A 22,502-nucleotide genomic window follows, 5' to 3' on the forward strand; every position below is an offset into this window, starting at 1 on the left:
AGAGAGGAAGCAGTGATGAATCCGGTGTAGAGAGAGAACCAAGGGATGTGGAGGCCGGCAGAGGTGTTTGATACAATAGAAAAGGTACAAAAGGAGTGGAATCACTGACATTTAGTGTAATTCTTTGTGAAACATACAGCATTTTATTTCCACTTTATTAGATGTAACCTCATAGAATCATTCTGACATATGTGACATGGCTGGGATGTTAGGTTACACCTGTCACAGCTGCCAAATAACATCATACAGCCTTCTTTATGGCTGTTGGCAGCCTATTTGAGTCACAAGGAGATGCTTATGCTATGCTAACTAAACTAACCCGTTACCCGGAGCTAAAATTATAGATACCGTGCTGTTGCTTGGGGAGAGAAGGCAGAGTAAGGAAAAAGTCTAAAATTGGAAAGATCTCATTGTCAAGTGTCAAGGAGCAAATGTAATTTAATGGTGTCTTATCTAATTCAGGAAGAGGAAAAAGAATTACATTTATTTGAGGGCAGTGTATTATCCTGAGCAGACCATCTAGCCAGAGGCAAGGGTTGTCTGTGTGTCTGTGTGTGTGTGGGGTGGTGTGTCCTCACATATGATTATACTTTTGAGTGTTTTTGCAATAATATATTAAGTTGTCATAGCGGGAGACTCAGCCCAGTATTATCTGCTTGCTTGGTGTGTTTACATGGCTAACATTTTCACACCAGGGGGTTCTCACGGAGCTGGAGTGTCACAACAGACTGTCTGCGTAATTTCTCAGGAGCAGACGTGACTGACACTGAACTTATAAACCAAGAGTGAACCAGTTCCAGGCAGCGTCATGTGTTATCGGATCGAGTTATGCCGTTCGGAGTTGGAATAGACTCAGCTGCTCGCACACAAACACACACAGAGATTATGCATTGCCGAAGGTGAGCGAAATGTGCTGAGATTTGGTTTCGCTGCTTTCATTATCGTTATTGTTATTATTCAATATGAAAGAACACAGAGGGAACGGTGCACGGAGAGTTTGCATAAATATCTCTCAACAGACCGACGCTCTGTCATGAACAGCAGTTTTATTTCTGCGAGGGCCCCGACACTTTATCGAGTTGTAGCTCCGCTCTTGTCTCCTGTATTTATGCAGCACTAAGCAGAAACAGTAACTCCTGTTTATGTTATTACAATGAATTTGCGTGAATTTGTGTGCCAGCGTGTGCGAGTATTGGAATAAATAGTTTGCTCTGCGTCACCAAACATTGCCCTCTCTGTTCAGGTAAAAAGTACAATCACACACTCAAACACTACCACACAAATATGCAGCTCAACTATTCCTTGTACTGTATATTGGAGAGAGATGTGCATTGCAACACTCTGTCTACAGTATATTCACAGGTAAACAGAGGTTGTTGTTTTTTACTGAATGTGCTGCTTGCAGTTGGCGCTTGTCAAACCAAGCTGACATTGATCCATCCACCCGCTACCTCTGAGCTATATCCTCGTGCCTGTGTGTGTTCAGCACTGCTGGCACCAGTCATGCCTCATCAGAGGCTGATTGAGCATGTTGAATCGGTGGCAGAGGCGAGTCAGTGAGATACTGTATACATTAGACAGGCATACGGGGTAAAACAGGGTTTTCTTCGGATTCAGATTCCCATAAACCTATTTGGCTCTTTTAAGTGTTTAAATCCAATGTGCTCCATGAAATTAAGTGTTGATATTTAAGGGGAAAAAAATTCTGAACTTTCCCTTTAAGTCCAAGTAGTTTCATGACAAGAGCTGCAGTGAACTGGGGACCTTTTTTTTTTTTTTTTACCACTTGCATCACTAGGTTTCAGGGCTAAGAAATGCTCTTCAGTCCATCAATTGTAAAGTTCAAAGAAGAGTAATATCTCTGAGCCAAACTCAGCTTGTACTTGTGCCAAGATTATAGCCTGTCATGCACAGCTAGTGGTATTATTTGCACAGCAGAGGGTAGAGCATGGCATGGCGGAGGGGAGGACCAGGAAGTACAGTGGCAGACTGACAAACTGTGATTATATGCAATTATTTTTGAGATGATTGGAAAATGAAAGATCATTTTGTTTAATTCTTTTCATCTACAATTCAAAATTGGAAGAAGCAGGAAAGTCGGGCTTTTACATTGTTTGGATGTGACACTGCACCACTGCTTCTTTTAACACTGACAGGATGAGAGTCCTTTACCTGAGCACTGATGTGACTTATATAGTCATAATGTCTTAATGTGGTCTCTTACATTAAGTAACAATCCATGATCTGTTGCACTTCAGTACAAAATATTAGAGCTCTCTCCATGGAGTACAGTAAACTTATATTGATTGTGCATGCGAATGCCAATGTGCATCAATCAGAAACTCGATTTATAGTTCAGAGGTATATGAAGGTGGATTTAAGGTGGTGTTTATGGCTTTGATAGAACTGACAGTAGTTTACTTTCATCAGAGATTTCCCACATTGAAAGCTGTGCCTCTTGATCGAATGAGAAGTTTGTAGTTTTCACCATTGAACCATTGTAACAGGAATACAATTATTCTACCTGCATGAATGTTTAAAGTTGCATTTTAGAAGAAAAAAAAAGATCCTGTCAAAGTGTTTTCTTCCAGAAATTTTACATTATAGCCCTATAGAATTCCTCAAATATTGCTTAAACTTAATTGGAGCTGAAAATGAAAGGCTCAGTATGGAGTGGATATTTAAAAGAAGAAGCTTTTTTGAGCTTTGCTGCTTCCAGTGCGTGCAAAATATTTTCGAAGTTCCAGATGTGCTCCTTACATCAGCATGCGTTATGAACTGGAAGAACAACTAAGCAAGGTCATTCAGATGGATGAGAGACATTTAGTGAGCTGTATAATTAAATGAAGACCCCTGGGTCACCGTTAAGTTTTTTTCAAATGTCCTCATGGTGCTATATTCATACTAGCCAAGAGCCATTTTTATGATATATTGTTCACAGAGGGGCACTAATTACAGAGACATTGCCTAAGCAATGTGAGGGCTCATGAGACAGATAAAACCTATTCCTGGTTCCGGTCATGGCTAAAACCAGTTTATCTTTTCTTCACCCACAACCCCAGACTCTCTCACTCTCTTTCTCTCTCTCTCTCTCCACTGACAGCCTGTAGAATTGCCCTGGTGCCCGATTCAAGGTCAGAGTTGTGTGAGGAGCTAAGTTGGTCAATGCCTTTCAATGCCGGGGATGAGGTTGGAGAGCTTTGCCTGGGGCTAGCTGTGTGTCGCCATTATTCTCGGAGGTGGGTGCAGAGACACAAAGAAACAGCAGCGGAGGTAATTTTGTGCGTGTAGTGAAATTTTATGCTGGAACAGGGCGAGCTAATGGGCTCAGGGGGAGAATCAAGTGATGCCACAGTCAGGGTCAAAGCAGCCATACAGGATAATATTGTGACAAGGCCTAAGCAGGAATTTGTAAGCTCATATACATGTAAAACTAGGCGTATTTCAGTCCAGCAGTGTGGAAGAGGTGGGATTCTTGGGGTGTATATTTCCACATTTTCATGAATGTATCATGAACTTTGATTGCAGAGACCACCAAAGAGAGGCAGAGAGACAGGAAGACGTTCATTGCATTGAAATAAAATATGACACAAACAGTTGTGTAGCCGATGATAAGAAGGAGCTGAAACTGCTACACAGCTGGCGAGTCACAGCTTGCAGGGGCTGCGAATGTCTGGCTGTGCATGAGACATAAATGTGGTATCGATCTTCCCATCTCACTCTCAGCAAGATAGTGAATTCCCCAAACTGTTGAACTTTTCCTCTGCAGTCAAACACGTCGTATGAAAGACCTGTCACAGCGAGACACAGTAGCGCACCAAAGAAACAATGAACAAAGTGGATAAAGCGGATCACGGTGACGCCTCATTATCTCCATGATGCGCGCACACTATCCCGCATCAGTATTTAAGTGAGGGTACTGTAGATGTGATTAATGTTGCATAATGAAGATTTGAATTAATTTTAATTTCCTCTGATAGAACGAAACGCACTGTAGGTGGATGTTATGTAAGGTGTTAATTATTTCAGTAAAGACTAGTTGAATACTCTCTGATTTTGGAGTTCATTATAGGGTCGACAAAGGCTAATCAAGGACAGAACACTTGATGAAGCATGGGTTATTGTATTACTGTTATGATTATTATTGTCAGATTTTTTTTGGAACAGTTCGGCTAGTCTTGTCTGCTACACTGTCTTTGTTTATGGCTCAAAACATGTGTGTTTGGAGCCTGTGTGTGTGGTGAAATCACTCTTTAGAGGCTACAGTTGTAATAGAGCTTGTCCCATTGTTCTCAGGGCATGTTATTGTCTCCTGTGTATGACTCGAATCCACCACCTACTGTGTACTTCTCCCCCATTGAACTGAAAGCCTGTCAACAGCCATTATTCCTAGCAAGACCTCTGCTGTGATCCCTGCCATGTTTCATCGCAGCATGGCAATTTATTCCAAAGCCCCACTGTCTGAGCATGTTAGCAAGTACTAAAATTATTGCATGTGAGCGCTTGTGTGTGTTTGTGTGTGGGTGTATGTGTGTATGTGTGTGTGTGTGTGTGTGTGCCCGCCACTGTTCTTCTTTCGCCCCGAACCCACTTGTCATTTCTGTGGACGAATACCAGCAAAAGGAGCTGAGCAGACAAGTTTGGCTTTCTCCAGTTCTATTTCACAATGAAGTTGTGTGTTTACGTGTGTGTGCGTGCATGTGCATGTGTATGTGTATATGTGTGTGTGTTAAATAATTAACACTCTTCGTCGCCTTGCTGCAACACATCCCTCACACACTGATCTGATTAAGGGAGCCCCAGGAGATACACACCGCCAGCCTACCCTGCACAATGACTAATGCTGCATGTACATGTCCATGTGTGTGTATGTGCACTGTACGTGAGAAGACACCGTGTGTGTTCACAATGAGCGATGACTTTTCCTGTGTAATTGCTTGTGTGCTTTATAGTGTTTGTAAGGTTGTCAAGGTTCTTACATTTACACCTGGCATTGAAATGTGTTTTGGCCAATCAGATTGCGGTTGGATGGCGCTTTGAGGACAGATGGTGATCGGATCGGCCAAACCACCTCAGGAGGTGGCCGGGCACACATTGTGACCATGCTGAACACGGGTGTAGATGCAATTGTTGTGTTGTCAATCCACATATACAACAACAACTGAGGAAATTGTGTGACTATTCCAAAGCTAACAACTATTAGTCAGAAAACACACAAAGAAGTCATTCAAGACGATCATAATTTTGTCTAGCATAAACATACAAGTGAAATTTAGCAATTTATACATAGCAACCGAGTAATTAACGCAAATGGTGGAGAACAGTGTGAATGGTGGAACTGAGCAAAAGAGGAGATGATGTGACTTAGATTGATTGGATCTCAATTGGGGTGAATGTAATCAAGTTCATATCATACCTACATGCAGTGTAGATGCAAGATACATTTTAATATCAGGTCTTAATTGAGTCTCTGTGTGGTTTGGTGAGCAATGCAATACTTAGACATTTCATCAGACTATATAATACAGTAATACAGTGACCAATTGGGACTCTGCTATTAACAACCCAGAGCAGGGCCGGCCCAAGCCTCCATGGGGCCCTAAGCTAAATCTTTATTTTGGTGCCCCCTCTATTACTGCCAATAATTTCATTTTTTACTCTGTCATTACGAATCATCATATCCTAGCAGGTTTTTACCTATTTTATCTATGGTTTTTATTCTGAAGGCACCAAATTCAGCTAAAAGTGCAGCCTGGGGTTGATTTACATTTCATCTTCAAATTGATGTAGTACTGGGATACTGAATGTCACCTATACTGTAGGTCGACTAAAAGTAACAAAATAAACCAACAGACACTGCATTTACTGTAAACACATCATCTTCTTTTTTAAATTTTTCGTTTTAAATATAGGCTACTGCAACAGAAAAGTGCAACAACAATTTGAAATGCAACAATAATTTAATACGTTTTTTGTAATTACGCAGTGTCTCTCTAAGGATCGACAAAAGTTACGCACTACAATTAAAAAAAGTTACTTGCCTTTTGGGCCCCCCCAATAGTCACGGGGCCCCAAGCAGGTGCTTAGTTCACTTATGCCTTGGGCCGGCTCTGACCCAGAGCAATATATTCTTGATTCAAAACATTATTGTTTTCCTTTACAAGACAAGACCCAAATGCAGACACAGGCACGGTGCGGTGCGACACAGAGTATTTATTACCTTATGGGTAAAAATAAGCAGGAAACTCAGGTACACTTAGAAGTAACAGGGGGTGAAATGCAGGACAAAACACAGGCATGCAGGTTATAGAACACAGACGATCCAACGGAGACAAAGGGAGAACACTGAGGTTAAGTACACAACGAGACACAGGTGGTACAATCAACACAGCTGAGACACGTCAGGAAATCACAAGTGGGAGAAGACACGAAGACAACACAAGAAACTTTAGAATAAAACAAGAACTAACTCAGAATGACAGAGGTTGTGACACTAAGACACTCTAAGACAAGACATAGGGAATTCACAATAAAACAGGACACAGACCATAACCTTATAGGGTTAACTAAGAACCCTGACGCATGTGTTTTAGGAGCATGTAAATGTGAAGTCTCTTTGGGTACATGGTGCTGAAACAGTAGTAGCCTACATCTGCTTGAAAAACATTTTATAACTTTTCCCGAGTCCTCTAGCTTTTTTGGTCATAATCCAGATGTTATATGACCATATACAGTGGAATGAATAATTGTTGCTGCTCCAGCAACTGCAAATAGGAAAAAGACCACTCTAAAGAGTTGGTTTGAATAGAGTTTTGTTATCAGCAGACTGTCAGGCTGCACTGTTTTATGATATAAATCTACAGCCAAGGTTAATGGTGCACTTCAGGCATTTTCCACCTGGTCTCATGTTATAGCGTATATTCGTAGGCTCTTCTAACATACTTTACTTTTTTTATAAGGTATCCTGAACTTTTTTGAAGCATGTTCAGTTCCATAATTTAACTTTGGGGTCTTTTTTATTTATTTAACATTTCTCACATTTACACTGTGCTGTTAAACTTAAAAATTTTCTTAAAGTAACAAATTGATTCTTTTTGATTACATGGGTCATTTGATCAAGCTTTAAACACAACACTGACACACAGTATTATCACTTTTTTAAACATTTTCAGCAAACAGCTCTGTATTCACACGTCCAGCACACACAAGAGTGCTATTAGCATTAATATGGAGAGTTGTGTTACCAACATTCACTCTTCTTTCAGCCCCTTTTGTAGGGGGGCAGGACAAATTGCTGGCTTTTTAGCCGCCTAATGTTCCACCGTGCTCACCAGCTGTTTTATGCAGCAGTGGTACAGTGCACAGTAGGTTTTATCAAAGCTTTTTGACTGAAAACAGCTGCCTGCTGCGGTTGGGAACAACGCTGATGAGAGTGAATCAAAACAGTGAAGTTGTGGGCCACAAAGCCAAAGCTGAAATACACTAAAACTCCCCATGGAGCTGAGGGGAACTGCAGCGTTACTGAGGGTGATGTGTCTCTGTCAGTGCTTGTGAGCTATTCCGCATAACACCGAGTTATTTGATCCACTGATAATTTTTAATTGAATTTATTATTTATTGTACCTTTAGGCTCATCATTATCAATAGACAGCTGATGAATATTTAATAAAGATCTAACTAACTAAGCAAAAACTTGATTAGAGGCCTGCAGTGTGTGTGTTACGTCCATAACTCTCAGCTTCATCTACATGAATGCGTCAGATTTCAAACTTCACTCTTCTATTTTGCTCTTTTCCTGACATCAGAAACGTCCCAGATAAGAGTCACCACATTTCTGCCATTCAGTGTAACTCAACGCCTTTAAGGCCAAAACGCTCTGTTCTTGTTGTTCCTTCATATTGATTTGGTTGGTGGACTGTGTGGCCTGTAGATTGGATTAGAGTCCAGCTGTATTACAGCTTGAGGGAAGAGAAGCTGCCTTGTGTTGTAGACAGGGCAGATGGCTACTGTAGAGACGGACTGATCCATTCTAACTGTATAGAGCATCTCTGGAGAGGCTGATCACCATGAAAGCTAATATAGTTTAGACAAGTTACCCACAAAGGAATTCAACATGGTTTAGATGGGGGGGGGGGTTTCCGGGTGAGAAGGTCAGAGCTGTCAGTCATGTAGTAAATAGTGCACACTCAGTGTTGCAGTGAAGTGCATGTGACTAGACTGATGGATGCTGTTGGAGAGCTTTGTCTATATGAGGTGTGGAGCCGGAAACTGGAACGTCACTGTAAATTGTGTAGCTGATCAGCAGGAAATAAGATGACATTTACATCCAGCAGAATGCTCCATATTTTGTGTGATGACCTTGGCAGTCTGGGCTTTTAATTTCATTTCTTTTTTTTTTATTCCCAGTAGTTCTATTTTAGGGTGTGTCCATGTCACAGTTGACTTCGATCTTGACAACGCGAGCCCATACTGCTGCTGTGTGCTTGGTGCTGATAATGCCTTGCACCATTGAGTCATAGCTTAGCAACAAGCCTGCTGGCCTATTTTTGGTTTCAGGCAATTATCCACAATGCAGTGTGATTGCATTGTCCTATGACACTTCCAGATTGTGGATGTAATGAAGGGAAAAAGGTCTGTACCCACATCTGTGTCATATCTGCAGGGTTTGGCCCAAATATGTAAGGATGTTACCTAGCCTGGAAACGGAGTGACTACCTTTGTATTTCTTTTTCCAAATCATTGTTTGCTTACAACTGTTCTGAGATAAACTGTGGAAGTTACCACCACAAGAAGGCCCAACAGGATAAACTATGCTGGGTTGTTGGATTGGGGAGAATATTTGCAGCATACTCTGGTTTTGATGGGTGTGTTGCATGTTAATTGCTGATTTGGTTTATTAATGCCAGTTCAAAATGAATGTAATTTCATTTCTTAGAATATGTCATAATATGTATATTTCTACTAAAATGGAGGTCATATGAAATTAAATGAGAGGCGTGAAAGACAATCAGAGCACTTCAAAACCCCAGTTCCAGCAGTTGTTATTGTAAACATAATATGAAATTTGAAAGGCAAGAAAATGCAGAACTATTTTGACACTATGGATTTGCAATATTTTTGCTCCAGTGACTTTGAGAATAACAATAACTTCAGTAATGGGAAACTTGTGCACAGTGCAGTTCTTGCAGTAGTAGTGTCATTAACTGTGTGACCAGGCTGGAAAACGTGCTTGGACTTATGCAGGACTGTGTTCTCTGTCCACATGCTGCAGACTATCATGTGATGCTACACTCATGTATTGTGTGAACACACCCAGTTATCACTATGCCTGACTATATACTGAACTGTGAGGTCAGTGCAGTGCTGGGTCTACACAGGATTCATGACATAGTAGAGTCCGCTGAGTTCACACACTCTTCTGCTTTATAAGAAATGGACTTACTTGTGACAATTTGAACGACAAATGTTTTGTGATTAATGTACATTACTCGCCACAGTAAAATGAATATTTAAAGCGTCGAGGCTCAAGGCATCTTATGGTAATCCAGCCGCTGTAGAGACTGAAAAGAGGTAATTAAAGCAAAGCATTGATCTGCTAAACTTGGAATGAGGTCAGTTCAGCTTCAAGTCAGTCATACTGCTGAGAATGTTCTCATGATGGACTGCAGCTTTCACCCTCACTCTTTTATCTGACACGTGAAGCCACTGTCTGCTAAAGATTCCCCAGTGTTCAAACTGAAACAAATAATCAGGGACCTGAACTGAGGAAATAATTTCTGGTATGCATTCTGACTGATAAGAAAGGTAATGGCTCAGGGAAGCATGCTGAACACTACACTACCTGGAATAAATTACATATAAATGCAAATGAACAGTGTACGGTGCATTGCTCTGCATATAAGTAGTTAACAAAAAGAAATACTACAATCTGATTAACACAAAATGAGTGTAACTGTAGATCACAATGAATGTAGATCTACACTGTGATTCTGCAGAGCTCGATGAAAATGAGCTCAAAGCACAGGTTCATCGTCTCCATTTGTCTTTGCTGTGACCTCTGATCTGAGGTCAGAGTGCAGAGGTCACCCACAGTTGTCCACCTTGCTGTTTTCAGCTGAATAATGCAATAAAGGTCACAACCTCTCTCTGTCAGCTTCGCACTGTACTGTACCTTACACAGCAATGCGTCCTGTCTTAAAAGATTGTTTGTTTTCCCTCTCCTTCATCTCGCATCCCCTCGGTCTAGACTCTTGAATGATCCCTGTTTCATCAGGAGATGAATCTGATTAAGGAAGCACTGCTCTCAAAATGCTGTTTCATTGTGACTTTGAAAACCCTCCCAGGAGTGACCCCAAACATTCACTTGACTTGATACATCGATGCATTGATCCCATATTGGCAGCGTTCCTGGCAGCTGATGAATCAGGTACAAAATACATAACCACAGACTGAGGGTTTCTCTCCAGCACCTGTCACACATCTGCCCATTAAATTTCAACCGCGTGTCTGGGTATACATTGTTCTATTGTATGCACTTCTGCATTATATGCGAAATCAGAGGTACAGTATATTGCGACATAAATCACCGCTCTGACACCAAACGGGCTCAGCTACATTAATTCAGAGCTTTTCACCACAGACCTAAGATTTATTTTTAGGAGATTTTAAGAAGCCAGCTTGAGCAAAATCCTCACAGATTAGACATTTGTGAATCCTGGGGGCGTGCATAAAAATATCTACTTTGACCTGTCATTCAACCATGTGTTTTGCATGAAGATTTCCCAGATCTTAATATGAGGAAAATTGCTTGTCTTTCTTCCCTTCCTCGTTCTTTTTAAGCTTTACTTATCTTCTCAGCCACCAAATCACCCTGTTTACCTCTGTCATCATCCCGTCATTATCCCTCCTTTCTCTCATCAGCTCCTCTCCAATTCCATGCACCCTCTGTTTAGGGTTCACCTCTTACATATCGGCGTCACATCACCGTCTCCATCTCCTCCATCAATTTGTCTCTCCATGTCATATCCATTCATCAAATCGCTCGCTATCCATATTGCTCAGTTCATCTCAACGCCCTTTTTTCTCCTGTTCGCTTCATGTCACTTCTCTGTTCATCCCCTCTTTGTTTCCATCGCCTGCATGGCCTCTCCTTTCAGCTGTCTTCACTCCCACCATCCATTTACCTCTTACCCCTCCTGTCAGCTCTGCATCTCATCTTTATTGTCGAACACTGATTTCTCACACCTCTTTTCTCTCTATGTGTCCCAGTCTGAGATCCCGTCTATATTATGAACAGCGCTTGTGGGATGATTCGATTATGTGTCTCCTAACTGCTGGATAATTCAATAAGCACCACTGAGATGACACACAGTTATAATCTACTTAATGAAGCCACTGTACTGATGAATTGTGTGCTTTCTCCTTCTTCACTTCTCCTTTCACTCACTCCCTACCATCCTCTGCTCTTTTCCTCTCTCTTTCTCTCTCTGTCCCCATCCTGTCATCCTTTCCCTCCTCTTGTTCTCTGCAGGGTGTTGATGGAGAGCCATTCGAATGACAGCCGGGACAGTGGTCATCACTGGTGGAATCCTAGCTACAGTTATATTACTGCTTATCATCGCAGTACTGTGCTACTGCAGGCTGCAGGTGAGGCCCCGTGCTGCATTCAGGCTCTGTTACACTCATCGCTTTTTCTCTTTCAGTTTTTCAGAGCTGCAGGTAAGCGATAACCTTGAGTGTAGCTCTCTGCCGACAGTCCATGCATTGTGTTGCACAGCTGCTTTTTATAATCTGTGAAACTGTTTGTGTCTTTCAGTTACTAAGGATAATAAAATATTTCTTTTATCCAAACATTTTAATTTCTGGCCAGAGCAGCTTTCTGTGTCTGTGCAGTTACCAAGGCTGCACAATCCTAAAAAAAAATCTGTTATCTTAATAGAAACTGTCTCATCCTGTTCACTCTGCTACTGTATTCAGAATCTCACCCTAATTCAGTGATAGACGGTCGTGCTGATTCCGCAGTAGTGGATTTTGGAGGACTTGTAAAGCCTGTTCAAGAGTATTAGGGCTTTGCACGAGGGCAAATTTGGAGCCAGTCTCTTAACGATTGAGTTGTGGTCATTTAAATCAATCACATCCCACGGTGCCATTTGTAGGTGAAATGTCAAAGTTAATATGGCCAGCGTTCATCAGCATTTGGCTGCAAACCAAAAGTGCTTTACGGATAGCAACATGATGATGCTATACGTGTCCCATGTGGTGAAACATTATAACTAAATTTGACTGGTGATACGATGCTCACAATGACAATGCATCAAGGTATTGTACTAAGTGATTTCTGGTCCTGGCTGAGGACTGTAGAAATTAAGTTATTACAATTTATTCTGGGGGCAACAGGAATGAACCCAATTTCCTGGTGAGTTTTTGAGATACTTCAGTCTGGAATACAGTGGTGGACTGACCATCCAGATAATGGGCATCGCTATCCGTGGAGCCATGCCGTAAGCATCATTTATTTATGTAAGTAAAAACTCGCTCTGTGTCAACAGTTCTTGATCCCGGTCTTCGGGACACAGTCCCTCTGGCCATTAAATTATGAACGGATCACAGCTGGAACATCAGGTGAATCATCTGTTCTACAGCTGATAGAATAGAAAATTTTACTACAGTATAGCAGTGTGGGGGATAAAAGCCACTTACTTGTAAAATTATGTTCCAATATTTTTCTCCTCACACCAGAGAGCAAAAACTGAACATGTGTTTCATCAGCACGTCTGCCTCAGTGTGTCTCCAGTCTGAAGCTGGGCCTGCTCTACAAATTTGTAAAGTTTAGCTAATCCTCTCTTTGATCCTCATCTCACATTAGTTGTGATACACTCATGTTTCATCTCCTACTGAGGAAATCCTATTGTGTTCGATTTTAATAAGGTCATCTCACTGTCCGTCTTTATTATTTTCAGATATTTGATCTTAGCCAGGTGCTCTGTGTTTGTGTCAGAATAAAATGAAAACAGAATGAGACAAGAACTTCTTTGCTTCTATGCTTGACAAGCTCTGGTTATGTTGAAACATCACTCTAATAACACCACCAGGGAGCATTGCTTCAGTGTGTGGATTTCTGTTCCAACATGTGGATTTGTTTCTCTTTTACATGATATACTGTATGTTACACTGGACTAATCCCCTCTCGCTGCAGCTGACAGCAGTGGGACATGAACAGTCTTTCTGGCACAATGAGTATGCAACAGACTGAGTGACAGCTCAACCTACACATATAACATTTTTGTAAATGTATTAATGGAGCGGTTGGATATTTTGATATGATGCATATTCACTTTCTGATGGAAAGTTAGATGAGAAAATTGATCTGTCATGTGGATTTTGGGCTACCTTGGCTTTGCAAAAAAACATGCAACGCAAATAAAAGATAACTTGGCTCAGGAAAATGGTGAATACATCCACCTATCAGCACCTTTTAAAGCTCGCTAATTAGTGTTAAAACCACAATGCTCTGTTTTATGGATGGTTATTTGACCTCTAAGTTTCTGGATGTCTGGCAGCACATTACAAAAAGGTGTTAGGCAAATTTGAATTATGAGACAATTTTATAAAGCAAAGCATTTTGTCTCTCCCACAAAAACTGTTGGCCACATCTTTTTTTTTTTTTTTTCACCTCATGGCTTGGTTTCAATCGTGTTATACTCGTCAATGTTATTTCCCAAGATGTAAATCTTTGCTTTAACCTCCACACCAAATCTGCTTCATCATGTGCAGCTGTACAAGCTGTAATTACAACAATCTAGAAACCCCAACCCACCACACACACACACACACACACACACACACACACACATGAACCCTTCAAATCACAATCATTTCCCACCACTCAGCATCTGCACCAACTGACCACCATCCACTGCCCTTGTGTCAGAGCCAGAGGCTTTCGGCAGTACAGCTAAAATAGACTGCTGCCATCACACATTTTAAATACTAAAATGCATTTTCACATCTGTGGGACTGAGTAGGGTGTGTACTGTTGACGATATCAGTTTTAACACTGGCTGTCAAGGTATAGAAAAGAATTGTTAAACACACTAGTATTTTTTTTGTTAGGTTTTCAGTTCTCACCAACCAGCTGCCCAGAATTGCATCAGTTTCTATCAGTGCAGGGACATGAAAAATACATATTTTCCTTTAGGGAGCGTAATAATAATCTCATCAAAGAAGTCCAAATTCCTGCCCAAACTCATAGTGTAAAAATCTCCCGAGCGTATTTTTAAAAAGCTTCAAATCAAGTCAAATGCATTTCATAGCAAATATTACATAATTGACTGGTATATTTTATTCATCCCAACTGAATTAATGGGACATATTGATGCTATTATGGTGTTACTAACTCAAAAGAGGGGATAGTGAACAAGAGGTGGTGTTGATTCTCAGTTGGGTCAATGCAAAGGGCCATTTGGTTTAACATTAATATGGCTTAAAAAGCATATTACAACGATAATGGTCTATAGTGAAATGTGTGCCCTATATCTTATATCTTATAAATCTATCTGGCTGTGAGAGTGTTGCAAAAGTATAAACACTGAATGAGGCCTGAGACATTTGAAAATATGATCTTCATTTTAAAGCTGACTGTAACAGGAGCTGTGGCTCAGTTCATCCACTAATCGCAGAGCTGGTGATTCAGTCCTGCTGCTGAAGTGTCCTTGAATGCTGCTGATGGTAAGGGCCAGGTGTATTCATGGTATCTCGGTTTCCATGGTGCATGAGTGAATAGAGAGTGATGTAAATCAAAGGCAAACTGTAAAGTGCTTCATATAATTGTGCAACATAAATACAATCCAGTTGCCAAGATCAACTGAAAACCAAGGTAACTTTGCTGGAGGGGAAATTATATACAATCCGTTCCACTTAGAGCAGATTACAGTTCTTAGGATTCTTATATTTCACGGTAAAATCAAACATTATCCACCAATTATGGCTTCATATAAGTTGGCAGGATGCCGAACAATGAATTTGAAAGCCACGTTTTGTTGACTAGAAATAGCAACCTCACAGCTGAAGAGTCTGCACAGTGTTTGTTGAGGATTTGCATCTTTTCTAAGATGACACATATGACAGTTGTGGTAATGTGACATTGTTAACAAATGTGCAGATACATTACAGTAATATGGCCTATTTTGTTTTATCTAATCCCTCTCTCACTTTCAGTATTATTGCTGTAAGAAGGAAGAGTCCGAGTCGGAGGAGGAGGAGCCAGACTTTGCCGTTACGTCCCGCCTCCCGCCGGTCCACTCCAATCACAACATTGTGGCGGCGACGGCCGCCGCCTCCTCCATCCCAAATGGCCCCGCCCTTTTCTCCACCCCACCTTTGGCCAGGAAACTGACACGATCACAGACCTTCTGTCCATCCTGTACACATTATGAGCTGCCTTTCTACCTCCAGCCCCCTCAGCCGCAGATCCATCACCAACCAGATGGGTTGAGGAACGGAGGTGACCGGATCAGCTACCGCAGCGTCCAGCAGCAGGATCTGGACCTGCCAGTGCCTGTGAACATTTCAAACTATCGCAAACCAAACCTCGCCCGGTCGGTCACCATGAGGGACATGTTCACACGCAGCTGTAGCATCAGCACTGATGTTTAGCTGGGCCAGGCTGGAACTTGGTGTAAGTCTCTGTTTAAATGGACTTGAAGGGCCAAGGCTGGACTGGGCTTGAGCCAGACTTTGTTTATGTCATCTTGACCAGTTTAGTCCAGTCTAGTGTTGTTTGACATAGTCTGGCCTCATTCTTCTGGTCACCTCTTGCAGAATGGAGGACACAGATGGCTCTCAGGACAGCATTCTCAAAGGTACTATGCTCAGGTCCAGGATCTTACACTTGGGCGAATATAGAATTAAATGTATTTAAAGAAACTGTTAAATTATCAATAACATGAACTTGTTTTGAATAGTTCTTTTTTTAAACAACAGCAATGGAAATTGTTTTAAGATTTGATAAAATTTGTGTAGCCCTTCTTCCCCTGGACTCTTCTACCAATGGCCTGAAAGACAGACAGATTCCCGCCATGTCAAAATGACATAATCGGCAGGGATTTTCTCTCTGCCATAGCTGCTACAAACAAAATATGATTAGGAGACGTCCAGTGTTTCCCTCTCCTATGATGACGGGATGATCTGTCTGTTCCTCCACCCACAGATTATAGAGATTATAAAATGTCACTCCGCACCAGTGGAAAGACTAGAGAACGAATGGGGATGTTATGTTTAGCTGCCACCCACAGACATTTTAGATAGACTTAACTTAGAACATAATATTTTAAGACATAAAGGGCTTACAGAAGATGTAAAAAATCCCTGCTGGTTTTCCACATCCTTTCATGGAGGACTCCAATTTGACGAAACGCTGGTTTCCCTGAGCACCTGCTGACAACACACAGTGTACATACAGTATTCTCTACACTTGTGCAGAGAAAGACCTCTGTGCTCTTGCAGGCAGGGCAGGCGAGGTGCCAAAGGGGGGGGGCTGTGTTCTTGCATTTGTGTGCATATGTGTGAGCGTGCTTGCATGCATGTGTGCGTGTGTGTATAACTTGATCAGTTGTTATACTAGAGTTCTTATTCCATACAATTAAACACAATCTATTACCCCCCCGAAGTATACTGAACCCAGTGGTGGGTTGCAATAACATCTTAAACATTTATCGTGACGGTTGAATTGTGAGGTAAAGTTTCCATGTGTGCCACTTTACCCTGAATTCATGTTAATGCAAAGAATGACTCAAAACATTGATATGACAAACTCAAATTGGGTTTGCGACAATGTTGTAAATGTTTATTTTACTGATTTAATGCTGTAACACAGGCTCAAGCTCTAGGTGGCTATGAGAGGCAAAAAGTTTTTACGGCAACACTTTTATCTTTACAAATGTGATCTTTGTTATAGTTCTTCACTGAGGTTTCAGTTTGTGGACTCTTCATTGCATTCCTTGTGTTGTCTCTGATTTGTTGATACGATATTGATGTGATATGGATTCATGGGCTAAAGATTAATCCACCTTTAAAGACACATCTATAAATATTTAACAGGCCATAGCGTTACACCGCAAGTCTCTCTCTCTCTCTGTTCTCTCGACTCGTTGGACTGAGGAATATTTGCTCTCGCTCCGAGGTACCCGCCGAGCTCCTTCATGGGATTTGTTTTTATTTTTCTGCGCCTGGCTGAGCAGCCTGGCTGCAGGGATGATATCCTGACTGGAGGAGCGGCGGCTCAGTTTTATGGACACAGGACACACATTTGATGAATGAAATTATTTACTGGCGGCCGTGTGAGGAGTTTGAAGCTGATTGGATTGTCCTTCTTGGACGCCGCCCCTTCCTCCCCCCCTCCCTTCAAAATGGATGGTAAATGCTGTTGTGCCCCTCTCTCTCTCTTTCTCTCTCTCTCTTTCTTTTTCTATCCCTCTCTTGATTTTATCAGAAATCACACATTTATGTTCCCAAGGGGTGAAACAGTAACTGACTTGTTTTATGTTTTTCCTCCTGTGACATGTGCTTCTTTCCTGCAGATACACTAGAAATAGTTGTCGATGCTATGCTTTCCTTATTTTTGAAACTGAAACTATGTGACAGTTGCACAGGAAATTTAGTGCCATAAAGAATTATGAGAGAAATATATTATTATCATTATTACTATTATTATAATTATTACTACAAGTGTATATTCAAATGCAGTGTTGCTTTTACCTTAAAGTATTTGAATTACTTGCTTTATTTTATGATCCAGCTGTTTTTTCAGACTCAGTACAGTACAGCAGAAATGTTTCTGTCCTTGTTTCTAATGTATAACTAACAGACACATTGTTGCTAATAAAATGGTGTGAAAATCCTTTTGATCTGTTTTGTTGTTGATGTTAAAATTGACGTATCTCTAAGTTCAAGTTGATTATTCAGCCAGGTGGGATGTTAGTCATTTAATTCAAGTCATTTAGAGATTTAAAGATGTTTGAAATGTTTATGAAACCCCAATTACAAATAAGATATTTTTATTTGATGGCAGCAACACAGCTCAAAATTTGGACCAGTTCATGTTTATCATTGTAGCATCCTCACTTCTTTTAACAAGGGTCTACATGTAGAATCCACACACAGAGGCTCTCTATGTATGTAAGTCTACACGTAGGCCTATACACGTGGGCCCTATGTAGAAAGTCTACATGTAGATTTTACACATGGGCTCTATGTAGAAAGTCTACAGGTAGATTTTACACGTGGGCCCTATGTAGAAAGTCTATACTTGGGAGACTGTGGTTTATATTATGTTGTGAATAAAATGTGGGTTTATGAAATGTGCATATTATTGCATTCTGGGTTTTTTTTGTTTTTTTACATTTTACGCAGCGTTCCAACTTTCTTAGAATTGAGGTTGTATAAAGTGAAGCCTCAGGATGAAAGATTTAGATCTAGTTTTGAGGGGCTGACGATTTTTCTGTAATAGAAGCTGTTGTTCCCTGAGAAGGACTTCACAAGAGCATACTATATCTGCTGGCTGCCAAATGTTGGAACAGTGGGTTCAACTAAAAGCACGCTGCATCATCCTGGATTATCTTATTTAGTGAACTGCTAAACGCGTGGTAAACATCAGATAGCAGAAATATGTGCTTGGTCCGACACGCCAAACCACAAATAGCAGAGCTGCACCGGCTTCCTGTGAGCAACCCTGTAGAAAAGATATGAGACTTATTTTTTGCTCAGACTACAGGATCAGAAGATTTAGATCATTAGTTTCTCTGATCACAGTTTGTCTGGATATATCTTTGCAAGAAAGATGAATTCTTCTCACCCTGGACTGAAAGAGCAGTATAATTCTGCTTCGTTTGATGCATATGTTGGCTATTTGATGTTCATGAAACTAATAAGACAACATCTGTTCATCATTTCAACTCAGAGAGGAAAATGACTGTTATTGCAGTATCCGCGAGTTGTATTCTCTAAGCACTCACTGGTGTAAAATATGTTTGTGAGCCCACTAATGTTTTTTTAGGTGTCAAGTCAAACATCAGACAGACTGAAATGTTAACACGAGACAACTGAGAAGTCTATACTGAGCGATGAAGTCTTTTTGCACCCAGATTCACTCGGCCCGGAGGCAATATGGTGAGAGTCATGATAGCAGACTTGTTTGAATGGGAAAGGGTGAAAGAAACAAGAATGGGACGCTTAAGTGTGATGATAAACCCCTCTGGCAGAGGCAAGGAAGATGATCGCCACAATGGAAAGTCACCCGTGCAGGAAGGCTAAGAGGCGAAAACAGGAAGCTTTATCCTGACGATAAACGGAGTGAGTCAGAGAGGCAAGGCGACTAATCATACAATAGAAAAACAACAGAAAACTATTTCAGAAAGGAAACAGAGGTGGTTATTAGAAGGATGAGTCAGAGCTAATGAATGAGAAATAGCACATACCCCAGAACACACAGACAGATGGAGGCGTAGAGGAGCTGATATCAAACCGAGGCCTCCCTGGCAGAGGCATGAATAGCCATTTTGTGATGGCATTAATACAACAGCAATGCTTCAGACACACACACACACAAAAAAAAACCTTTCAGATTATGATGGATTCCCTTTGATGTGGATATATTCAAACTCCCACTTATTTCTACATGAATTGCAAGTACTGTAACAGGGAATTACTGTCACACTAGCATTCCACCCACAAGACAAATTGGCACGAAATGTATTTATTTGTTCTCTTTATAGTCACTATAATTTACATGTAATAAGACTCGGACCACTCGAGGCAATAGCCCACTGGAACATAACTTGCAGGAAACATAATAAAGGGTTCGGTAATGATGCCTTTTTGTACTATGTTTATGTTTGTTGTTTGCACTATAAATTCTAAATAAAATCTACAATGTGATAACCTTTCATCTCATTTTCTGGTCCAGCATGTGTGTAGCACATGCAGGCATGGGCAAACAATTCCACAAAGGGCTGTGTGGCTGCAGGTGTTTTGTTGCAACCAATCAAGAGCGCACAGTTTGACCAATCAACTGACTGAAGACTGAGATCAGTTGATTAAACGAGTCAGGTCTGGTGTGCTGCTGTTTGTATGGATTGTATGTATGCCATTTGTGGAATAGTTTGCCCATGCCTGGTGTAGTTGAACCTCTAGAGACTGGAAGCGTGGATAAACCGCTAGCCTATAGCTCTTTAGGACAGTGAAGGCATCAGTAGGATGGAGATAAATACGCCTGCTGATGGGAAAGAGGTCCACCATCCACCAGTTGTGTTTTGGTTGAAGTTTTGTTGTGAAGCAGGAGATATGTGAGCATCATGACAAACACTGTCCATCTCAGCGTTTCTGACTTTAATAGAAACTGGTCTGAACGGCCTCTCCCGTGAGCATTGTGTGAAGTACAGAGATATTCATCGTGTGTTGGCTTTTGGTGACGTGTACGGGTGTGTGTTTTTGTGTGCTTGTTTGGATTAAGTGTTTGTCCTGTGTTTGTGTGAATAAGCACTTGCACAGGCTAAATGAATTATTTAGAGGCATAATCGCCTCCAGTGTAAGCAGAGCTCGTAGCGTGGCCTTTAGAGGTGTATTGATGTTTTATGACATGCTTTGAATCATCCTCCTCATCTGCCCCTCACCCTGTAGCAGTGAGCTCACTCTCACTCTGTCCACTGCATCTCTTACGCACACTCTCTCTCTTCCCCTTTATTTCCAGTGTGTGTGTGTGTGTGTGTGTGTGTGTGTGTGTGTGTGTGCGTGTTTTATGGGTCTTGGCCATAATTCCCCAGCAGTGGAATTTAGATGCAGCCCAGGAGCAGCTGAGATTCCATGAATTATGGACATGATATATAGGGGGGCTTTCCAACTAATATTACGAACCAAAGCTCCCTACCCCTTCTCCTCCTTCCCTCTTATTGTCCTGCTGTTTCAGCCTTCTGTCCTTCTGTTTCTTCCACTCGTTCCCATGTTGTTGTTCTCCTCCTGCTCAGATTCTCCTTACACTCACATTTATCACTGCCTACTGGCCTCCAGTACTGCTTTTCTATGCACAACAGTATTTACAAAGGCCTAGTTGAAATCGGCACAAGTTTGTTACAAGTTTGTTACAAGTCCAAAGAAATAAAGAAGAGCTGACTTTCATTCTTGAGCAAAGCAAAAGCAAAACTTAACTCTAGGTCAGCTCACTGTGAATCTCCTGAACTTTCAACCCCACCTCACAGCCTTTCTCACTCAGTAGGCTGGAAGGAAGCTGAGTTAATGAAATTCAGTTTTAAAACATTTTTGCTCTGCTCTATGCACCCATGCATTGCTCTGTGCCCTGCCAACATGTGATTGCTGGTTAAATAGCTACCATTTTTTACAATGTTTTTCCCTTTAATTTTTAGATTTTATTTTAGAATAAATTCTTGGTAATATCAACACTTTTAAGTAGTAATTTCTGGTAATTTTCAGCTACACATGATCTGCAAATAATGTGTTGAAATTACACATTTGTTTGTATTACATTGGCTAAAACATAATGTGTTAGAATGACATTTGTTTGCAAAATGACCTAAAACAATTTGTGTTACAATGGCATGTTACTGTAGGCCTATATTGACACGTGTTTTGTCCCTGAACACTGTGCTACAAGTGTTTAACTTCTGCACATAATGAGTCATATTTTTAACTCATCTCTCAACTCATCGAATTTTAGGAAAAGTAGGAAGTAAATGTAACATTAAGTCATGTATTGTTTTAGATGAGACTACAGATGAGACTCTAGGACACAATACAAAACCTATGGTTTCTAAGAAAAAACACAATGCAAATGTACTATGCCTTTGGAAATACAAGGCTACACAAAAACACCGGTGATTTTTTCACTGTATGACAAGTGTCCTTTGTGAAAAAGACAACTATGAGTCTATGAGCATCAAATAATGCTGCCACCCACTATTGAGTGCAACTGATAACTTCTGATAATCTTCAATGAGAAGAAATAAAAAGTAAGACCGCAGATTTCTGTAATGAGGCTTGTCTCTACAGGACATACGGAGCATTCCTGAGACCTCTCACAACCAACACGGACATTACCCAGACTCTCTGATATAAACACAGACAGTCAGAACTCTGAAAAGCTGGTAGGAGCAATTTCCTCAGACATAGCCACAAGTGAAACCAGCATCACAAGGAGACACTGTTCCCCATCTCACATTAACAATAACAGCAGATGTTACCATTGCTGTGACTTCCTTGTCATTACTGCAGGAACAAATGAGATGCATGACTTTGTGGCCCTAATTAACTACGCCCAGGGATACTGTATACAGCGGGCATTCAGAATATGTGATAACACGCAGACTTATTGCTGTGTCAGAGATAGGGAGAACTCCCTACAAATCTGTCTCTCACACACGATTGCGGGCAGGAGCCATTACCGCCCAGTGTGTGTAATCGTTCGATTTCTAAAAGGAGAAAAGGCCATGCCTCCT

The 22,502-nt window shown here is 41.1% G+C and overlaps 1 protein-coding gene across 1 annotated transcript in view; it reads left to right on the forward strand.

The window, feature by feature from the left end:
- Positions 1-17,896, forward strand: part of LOC146977471 (protein FAM163B-like) — a 28,347-nt gene extending 10,451 nt beyond the window's left edge. Inside the window, exons 3-4 of the mRNA XM_085793736.1 lie at positions 11,531-11,646; positions 15,217-17,896. Of these exons, the coding sequence (XP_085649862.1) occupies positions 11,554-11,646; positions 15,217-15,654 (531 nt within the window). The 5' untranslated portion in view covers positions 11,531-11,553 and the 3' untranslated portion in view covers positions 15,655-17,896. The remainder of the gene's footprint in view (positions 1-11,530; positions 11,647-15,216) is intronic.
- The last annotated feature ends 4,606 nt before the right edge of the window (positions 17,897-22,502 follow it).

This window comes from Trachurus japonicus, chromosome 12 (genome assembly GCF_045865225.1).
Source record: "Trachurus japonicus isolate A0001 chromosome 12, Traja_1.0".
In the NCBI taxonomy this organism is placed as follows: domain Eukaryota; kingdom Metazoa; phylum Chordata; class Actinopteri; order Carangiformes; family Carangidae; genus Trachurus; species Trachurus japonicus.